Source organism: Vanacampus margaritifer, chromosome 12 (genome assembly GCF_051991255.1).
Source record: "Vanacampus margaritifer isolate UIUO_Vmar chromosome 12, RoL_Vmar_1.0, whole genome shotgun sequence".
NCBI classification, from domain to species: Eukaryota; Metazoa; Chordata; class Actinopteri; order Syngnathiformes; family Syngnathidae; genus Vanacampus; species Vanacampus margaritifer.
The window spans coordinates 19,641,525-19,650,971 of record NC_135443.1 but is presented as its reverse complement, the minus strand read 5'-3'; the positions used below and the strand labels follow the sequence as shown (position 1 = coordinate 19,650,971).

Sequence of the window (9,447 nt, the reverse complement as noted above, 5' to 3'; positions counted from 1 at the left end):
TGATCCGCAGGCCAAAATATTAGGTACGCTTGCACAGTCAACTGAGATCCAAATTCAAAAGAGGTTTTTTAATATTTAAGAGCAGACTAGAAAAATAAGGAAAATAACAACCATAATATTTCTACCTGCTTCAAGGAGTGCATGGAGTTATATTATATTTGGTCATTCTGCTCAAAATTGACACCATATGGAAAGCAGAATAAGGTAATTTCCTCAACAATGTCAATGAAAACATACGAAAAAATCTTATTGGATAAGTCTAAAAATAAAATGAAATGTGTATTAAATTAATAAAGACTCTTATAATAAGCTTACATGATTTCTGAAAACAAATAATGTATTTTTATTTATTTATTAAAGTTAACTATTTTATATTGAATATAACAGTAAAATAAAACTTTTAATCAAATAATTCATTGATGGAAACAAATGCAAAAATGTGCTTAAAATATTTTTTTATCATTAAAATAAATAATGTTACACCAAATGTGAAGATAGCAGTAAAATAAACATTTTTAATTTTTTATTGTATTAAAAAAATGTTACATTACTTAGAATTAAATAAAACATATCTATTAAAATGAATACGTGCACACAACTATTCATTTTACTGTTTAAATAAAGATACACAATTGTTAGTAAAATAAACCATTTAAATTTATTTTTATAACTGGTTATTCATTTATTTTTTTAGATTAAATAAAAAAAATGAAAATTTCGGTTGAATTATTTTCAATTGATAGATCTACGTTTACATAAAACAAACGAGTGAAATATATTATAATTGTAATAATAGTTATAATATAAAACATGTTTTCATTTAAATAACCTTTTGATTATTATAAGTTAATTGTGGATAATCCAAAAGGAACACTAATTTTATTTATTTATTGAAATATACTTTTTTGTATAAAACAACCATACATTCATACCCATATTAACTTATTGCCATACAATATTTGATCAAATACTGTAATAGGTTCTAGAATTAAAATAGTTATTTTATATAGTTGACATTCTTCATCACTGTTTCTTTTTGTTTTGATCCCATTTGCGCCTCCTTGTGGAGCGTTTTCCCGTCGTCGTGACAGGCGCTCAGCTGCGGATGGAGACACGAACACACGCACACACTCTGTCTGTCTCTCTCTGTCTCTCTCTCTCTGTGTCTCCCTCCCTCTGTAGCAAGCACACGCACCCGTCCAGTGGTCGAGTACATGCAGCCTCCTTTACTCGACTGACGACGGCCGCCGGAGCATGTAGTCCTCCGCGCCTCTTTTGGCCACAAACGCCCGCCACAGCCTGACAACACTCGCCCGGCGAAAGTGTCATTGAGGGGGGAGGAGGAGAAGAAGGTGGACGCTCGGATGGAAGACGGCTAGAGCGAGGTGTCCCCACCGTGGAGCCATTTATTCCTTTTTTATTTATTAAACTATTTTCTTTTTGGAAGGTTGATCCCCACCACGACCCCCCCACCCGCGGACGAAAGCTGTCATCGGCGGCTCCAGGCCGTCGTCGTCGTCGTCGTCGTCGTCTACCATGGCGAGCGGTGACTCGCGCATGTTGTCTCTTTTTGGGCAAAACTCCCAATTCGGATGTTAAATACTTCTGTCGAGCTGCTTTTCCCGCCTGTTTTGTGTTTTCGCGCTAAACAATTGACGGGAGCCCCAGAAAGAGAGTGAAAAAAAAGGAGGTTGTTTGTTCTCGTGGTTCCCCGGGCATTATGGCTGGTGAGTGGGGCTGGGGACGCCGGCCAAGGCTCTCCAAGGCTTCCCCATGCTAGCCGAGGCGGATGGCACGGTCCCCCATGGCAGCGACAGCTCTATGAGGATAAGCGATAGCGACCCTCCGCCGCCCAAAGCCGCCGCCGACGACTCCTCCATCCTCATCTCCAAGATGCAAGACGTCGTCATTCCCTTCTCGTCCGAGGTGCCCTGTGACAATAATGGGCAGCGCATGTGGTGGGCGTTTCTCGCCTCCTCCATGGTGACCTTCTTCGGAGGGCTCTTCATCATCCTGCTGTGGAGGACCCTCAAGTACCTGTGGACCGTGTGCTGCCACTGCAACGTTAAAAGCAAGGTAAGGGTCATGTCTCAGGTGGCTGGAAATCGGATGGCACCGGGTCACAATGTGCTACACTTAGGGGAAATAAAATGTGATGGAACTGTGGAACAAGTGGTTAGTGGGTCTCGCAGTCGAAAGGACCAAAATTCGAATCTCTATGTGCTTTTAAAGATTTACTCAGAGTGCTCAAAACTGTCCATAGCTCTACTTCTCTCACCAAAAAAAGTCTCCAGCAGATCGAAGCATGTGATTGACTTACTGGTTGTATCCTACATGTCTTACAACACCCCCCCCCCCCCCCCCAACAAAAAAAAAACAAGAACCTGACGCTTGTTGATATTCTAATTCATCTGGGTCAGACTCATTTCTTTCTTAGGGCAATAAATATATTGCAACTGGAATGTTTGTTTTGTTTTGAAGACGTTTCACATCTCATCCGAGCCCAAACCTGATAAGCAATTGAAAATGAACGCGTATGATTAAATAATAAAGTGATGAGAAACATCAGAGATTGACGGGCATCTAGTCTTGATTGTATCCCACTTCTCTCACCAAAAAAGTTACCTATCAAGGCTCAAAATACTGTATTTTTTTCTTTTTTCTTTTTCTTTTTTTTGCTGAGCAGTTTTTGTTTTGCAACTAACCATTATAAAAATGTGACAATAAAACAAATGAACAATTGTTTATCTTTTTTATATCATCAATAATAATTTCCTAAATTCATATTGTGCATAGCAGCAAACTGCATTTTCTTGTCTAGAAGCAAAGCAAAATTTATTAAAAAAAATAAATCTAGATTCGTTAGAAGTTAAAACCAAAAGACAAAACTATTGTGAAAAAAACAAACATTACTGATACGACAGTGTACTATATCAATATAGGCCACTGATTCTGGCTGACGTACACTGTAGCTTGTAGCTTGCCATAAATCATTTCCGCTTCTGGTTCTGTCTAGCTAGTCAATTTTCTCTCCTGAGTCCAGACACTTACAAATTTGTTTGTTATTTTGATGTTCAAAGTTGGATGTTCTTCACTTTAACGTGGTTGCAGTCTGACATCTGTAAAAAGTGGACTTGTTCACACACCGTGTCATTCTTAGGTTATTTTAGCAATTAGCATGGCTTCTCCCTTCATCAGAATCCTTGTTGTTGCTAGCTAGCTGATTAGCTAGCGACGCAGCCTAGTGAAGCTTTATGGGCCATCTCGACATTCTATTCTCATTTTTTCTATCCATTGTTTTAATGAGGTGCCACTTTTTTTCGAGCCTTGACTATAGGATAGGCTTAGGATAAGAATGCATCGATGATATTGACTGGCGACCAGTCCAGGCTGTACCCCACTTTTCTTGCACAAAACTCAGCTGGGGTAGGCTCCAACTCAGGTTGCCCACCGCTTTGCCTTAGAATCATCCTCACTCGTTTCCAGCTCCGTCAGCGTACTTTTGCGTATTGGTGGGCTGTTTTGGTTTGAATCATTCTGACTCACATGTATGGGTGGGGAGCAAGCGGTTCCACCCCCCTTAATGCGACATGTTTTATTTCATAATGGCTGCTGCTGGGAGCTACTTTGATATTTGAGATGTACTGTAAATAAACAAGTATTGTCGGTCCATCTCAGGTGAAAGCAGAAGGGTGATTTAAAGAGCGCCAAGGATAGATGGATGGATGAGGGAGGTAGGAGAGTGATCTGCTTTGACCTTGATGTGTTGGCGGCATGTGTCCAGTTCAAATGAAAGTGTGATATACTGCATATCTCCTTGCTACAAGCCAGCTATGTTGTGTAGTCCATTTTGTCATGCTGAGAAACATCCATGGTGGGTGGTGGGTGGGATTGTTGGCTCTCATGCTCCACAACAATGTTGTAGTACTAGAGGTTAGAGTTATTGATCTTGGTCTGGTCTTGTAATCGATTGTATTCATGTCAGACTTAAGAATATATCACGCTTTAACCCTTTAACACCTCTTGGTCTCATTCTTTAACGTTTTGGTATTGACCTGATTACGGTTCTTTACAGACTTGACTTGGTCACAGTTAAGACTTAGACTTACACTCACTTGGTTTTGACCCTTTAAAGTTTTGGTATTGATTTGGTATTCTTTTTTTAAAGTCTTTGTCTTGGGTTGACCACATTACTCTAAATTCCTGGTTTTGGTCTTGGATGCAGTTTTGGTCTTGGTTAATTAGTCTTAGTTTGGACTTGGTCAATATTATAGTCTTGATTTTTATTCAGCTCTTTAAAGTATGTCTTGAATTGGCCTCTTTTGTGAAATCTTGGTCTGCAATGATCTTTAAAAATAAAATAAAATCCTGGTCATGGTTTGGAATATTAAATAACTTGGTCTTTACTTTTTCTCATATCCTTAAAGTCTTGATCCTGACTTGGTCTTACGTTCCCCCCCAAATTCAAGCCTAAAAATGCATTTTTATTACCGGTACTCATTTTTACTCAAAGCATTAACCTTTTCTTTTACATATTTTTATGTTATGTTATTTTTACAAATCTTGGGACTTACTGAGCTAACCTGGACCTCAGAGATTGTATTTTATGCCATGTCATGTGGTAATGTGTGTAAGGCAGCAACAACAAAAATCCTTGGATGTTTGCATCCTTGAAATTTGAGAAAATTAATTATTTCAATCCTTGAAATATCTACTTTAAATATAACTTCAAACGACAATGACAAAATAAAAATAAGAAAGTGAAATAAGAATAGAATGTACTCAAATAAAAGCAATAAAAAAAAAACTGTAAGAACAAATACTGACTGTTCCGGTGCGTTTTGGCCTCTTGGAGGTCCATGGTTTACTGTACACACTTCAAGTGAGTACAGAAGAAAGTTACAATTGAATTCTATTAAAATAACTCGTTTTTCACACATTGGGAAACATTTGTGGCTTTGCGTAGTGTTAACTTACCTGTGGGTAAGTATTCCTATAGCATTTGTGTGTGAATATTCGTTATTTGAAGGAAAAATACTCCCAAAGTCGATGCTAACATCCGGTTAGCAATTGAATGGGATCCTCTCTTTGCTTTTAGCATTAGCGCTAGGCTAGCGATGTTTTAAAAACAAAGCATGTTTTGTATTTGAATATACAGTGGATGTTATTCCTGTTGTTGTGTGTTAAGTTTTACAGTTAACTCCAACTAGTATGTCATTAAACAGCTTAAAGTACGCTTTGGGACAACGGAATAAGATACGCTACACACTTGCTAGTGCTAATGCCACACAAGCAAAATGGTGCATTCAGGGTACTTTCACATCGTCGGGAACTTCGGTTTTCTTCGATTATAAGATTTTAAGTGGCCCAATTGGCAGATTGTTTTGACAGATGTCTAAAGGGCCGATTAATCGGTCGGGCCCTACTCTTAATTTAAAAACTAAAAACAAAAATAAAAATAGATTTTTCGGTTTCCTTCTGGGCTTAAGTACAACCTTGTTCAATGCAGAAATGTGTTCATCAGTTTTTGTGTAATCCCGCTAAATAACAAACTCACAGATCTAAAAACATAATTAACCTCGTGACTTGGATATCAGCAATCCTGCACACACTTATCAAGCATCCACAACCTCCATGCTCAGTTTATTTATTTTGCCTCTAAAAACGTGTAAACACCAGTCACATAAGCTAACAGGCAAAATTAAATTCCTTGACTAAATAGGCGTCTCCCATTTGGATAGCTTTAATTTCTACTGATAGATGATTTGGAAACTATATCCATCTTGTGACTAACTACTGGTTAGGATCAGCTCGTGTCCCCTTGTATAAGAAACCATGTCAGAGCCATGTCACTCTTTTTTATTCTGGAAGGCTGCGTCATACCGTTGGGTGACTTTGGTGGGCTTGACACTTGGCTGCAGAGGGAAGAGGCTCGTTAGGAGTATTAGAGAGGTGGAAACAAGATCTGTGTTCAGCTGACTGGAGCGGCCGGCTAAGTCCGCAAGTGTCAAGAACAGGATGCATCTTCGTTTGGCTGGGGAATCGAAAGACTTTCTTTTGGGAGGATGTGAGAATGTAAGAGGAAGGAGGAAGCGAAGTCAGTGCAAAATGAACCCGTCGCCATTGACACGCAGCTGTGTCCTAATTCTTGGAAGTGATTGTCGTCTCTGACAGGGCTTTCAGAGGATAATTGTAGAGGGTGATCAGTGGATGCAGCAAAATAAATGTCAAGTGTCTTCCTGGAAACACCAGTTAGCGTACTGACTGTGTCCAAATTCTGGACCCAACTAGGGTGGTCTTGGAAGGACAGTGGTTCCCAATCTTTATTGAACCAAGGAACTTTTTTTTTTAATGTATATTCAGTGAAATATCACTGATGTCAATTTGCTAACAAATTTACTCACTCAGTGTGAAATCATGGGCTGTTTATGTTAGCGGAAAAGTATTATTGTGTTGTATGAACGGCAACCGATGGATACATAGCTTAATTCTACATTCTGCCATCTACAGTAGTGGTAGAACATTTAATTGTTCCTCCTGGTTAGCATAGATAGATATGGTAATTAAGTGAAATTGAGTAATTTAGTCCACCCAATTGTGCCTGATGTAGGCGACGACTTTCGAGGCATTTCTCAAAACCATGTCAACAGGCTACGGGGGATTTGCCTTTAGCATCATATTACCAGCTAACCTGGCTAAGTAACTATGTTACATGGCTAGTGGGCTACATGTTAGCATAATGATCATTTGCACAGGTTTTAAGGTCCCCAGTGGTAGGCATACTGTATCTGGTTTGAGAAGAATCTCAATGATCATAGATCTGTTTCTTACATTAAAAAAAAAAAGTAAAATGTATTGCATCATAATTAGTTGATTGTAATGAATTGTGCTTCAAAAGTTTTTTTCAGAACCAAAGTGTTTTTTTTTTTAATCCTTATAAGGGTTTGACCATGCAGTCTTAAAGGCCTTGTTGAGATTGGTTTCTTGAATTTATGGTCTCACAATTGCCAGCAGAAGTTTTTGAAAATTTGGTCCCGAAGCCGGTTTCATTTAGCAACATGCAATTTGGTCTGTATATCAGCCATCGCTCTTGAAGCGGCCATTTTAAGATATCTCTTAACCGTTTATTATATTGTCTGTGATTTTTTAAAATCCAATTCCTACTAAATTTTAACTACTGTAAATATACTAGACATGTATGGACGATGCTATATCACAATCATTTTTCAATTTCATCATTTTGTATGATTGGAGGAGGAGACTACCAGTCTTTCATTACTCATTACCATGAGAAAGTATGTCCATGTTTGACTGGTAATGTCAGGAAAGACTCATTATGAATCATGAAACTCTTAATACCGATGCTTCATATGGATAGAACTTGACCTCTCTATTTCTCAACTTTTATAGGGATAGAAGTGCCATTCATCACTCCTTGCACTTTAATCCCTATTATTGATGTCCTGACAAGTTAATTTCCTTTTTGAGGTTTTTAACGTACCCCAAAACTTACTAAACCACAGCCAGCTCGTTATTCTTCTGCTTGTTTTTATGTTTTGGTATTTTCTTTGTGCAGCTAATCAGATTGCGTTGTTCCATTTATGTTTTGTCTCATGTATAAACTAGTGTTTACAGTCTTATATTTACTGGCTTACTACCTTTTTTACAGTTCTGTTCCTTAACTGATCTTTTTATTTTAACAAACGGTTATCCAATATCGAAAATAATCACTTAAATGGTGCATGCAATTAATATCTATTTTCCGTCTTGCTGAATGCAAAGCTTGTTTTCTGTGTTGTTGTGCTTCTTCTTCCTCTCTGTTGTTTGGTTACCTAATAGTCTAGTTTAACTACTCTGCGTCATGCCACCTCCAGAAGTTCTTACATGATGCCTCTGCTAGTGGAGATGCACGTGGGAGGGAGGAGCATAGAAGCTTTTCTAACATGAATGGCGTCAGCGTCTTTTTAAGAGGCTGGTGGAAACATGGCACTGCTAGTGAGATTCAGAGATTTAAAACAAATATTATTTCTAATGGGATGGGAGAACCTCTGCTTCTGCCTCATGCTATTTTTATACTAAAAGTTGCAGCCAAGTGGTGAACTTAAACATCTTTGCCTTAAGACGCCATGAATCAACAAATTCTTGAAAAAAATAATAATAAATAAATAATAAAAAGTCTATTTTCTCCCAAATCAGCACCGGCTAAATTAGTAGATCCTCAGGGATCATTCTTGAATCCACTTGCAATTCAGTTCACTCTCTTTTCGTTTTCGGCCCCCGCCGCACAGCTTTGCCAAACTTTGTCCACATGCTGTTCTCTCAGTAATTTGAACAACTTTCTCAGACTAATTGGAAAATGAAAGCAAGTTTAGCCGTCCTCAATGTGTCCCTTTAGCATTCCTGCTAACGTCTGCCTTGTTTATGTCTCAGTTCTTGTCCTTGGTATAACACAGGCCCAATTTTAGTAATGGCACTAGGGCACATTTCCAGAGTCTTCCCTTCAGTGTGTTTCCTGCCCCGGTCACGTCCGTCATTGATTACTGCAACACTATTTTCACTAGCATCCAATAAGTTCAAGACATTGGCTCCAAATTATTCCAAAAGACCTGCACCAGGGCTTTTGATCACATCTCCTGACTTCTAATTCAGCTCTATTGGCTTGTAGTTCAGTCAAGGACACAGAGATTTTTACTGCTCAAGCCCACATATAACTTTGTTCCCACGTTACCTGGGTTTAATATCTTTTCTGATGTATTGTTTATTCCTCGGGTGGTTTGGGAGCTGCCATAAAGTGTAAGGGTTATTAATTAATGATTATATTGCCCTGTCGAGGACAGCATGCCCACAAGAAACCAGAAAGTATGTTTGAGCACAAGCAGCATACATACTGAACAGTAAGTACATTAGTATGTTTTGGTGAGCAGCAGGTGATCATACAGCTACTGTACTAAATCAGCACCTTCAACCTCGCCCACCCTCATCTCCCCCCAAGGTGCAATATAAGCGTGTTAATGTGCACTTAAGACCCGACAGCTGTCAGAATTGTACAATTGTTTCTGTCCAAACAGCTCATGGAGAAAGTTGACGTTGCAGTGTACCTGCCACCCCGCTTCTGTAACGTCCACTCCTGACATTTAGCTTCGTCATCTAATCTAGCTCTCATTTTGACGTGATAGTTTGTGGCATCCAAATGTTCTCACCACCCCTTTACAATTGTTTCCTGTGGTGAATGACACTGTAGGTTGCAAAATAAAGCAAGTTTTATTGCATTTTCATCACTATATGTAGCTTATATATATCAAAGCCTTCTTAAAATAATCGGCTGTCATTTTTTTCAGATTATTCAGCAAACACCAAAAAATTTACCATTTGCATCATGAGATGATTTAGACAAAAAAATAGCAAAAAATTACCCTAGGCAATTATTTTAAGATGGTGACGATTTTA

General features: G+C 38.5%; 1 protein-coding gene across 18 annotated transcripts in view; it reads left to right on the top strand.

Moving 5' to 3' along the window:
- The first annotated feature begins 1,083 nt into the window (after positions 1-1,083).
- Positions 1,084-9,447, top strand: part of kcnma1a (potassium large conductance calcium-activated channel, subfamily M, alpha member 1a) — a 181,974-nt gene continuing 173,610 nt past the window's right edge. For 4 of the 18 annotated variants that reach the window (XM_077581867.1, XM_077581864.1, XM_077581872.1 and 1 more), the window contains exon 1: positions 1,087-2,076. In XM_077581867.1, coding sequence (XP_077437993.1) covers positions 1,774-2,076 — 303 coding nt within the window. In that variant the 5' untranslated portion in view covers positions 1,087-1,773. Of the gene's footprint in view, positions 2,077-9,447 lie in introns of all 18 variants that reach the window. The other 14 variants (XM_077581876.1, XM_077581873.1, XM_077581874.1 and 11 more) reach the window with 5 other exon arrangements.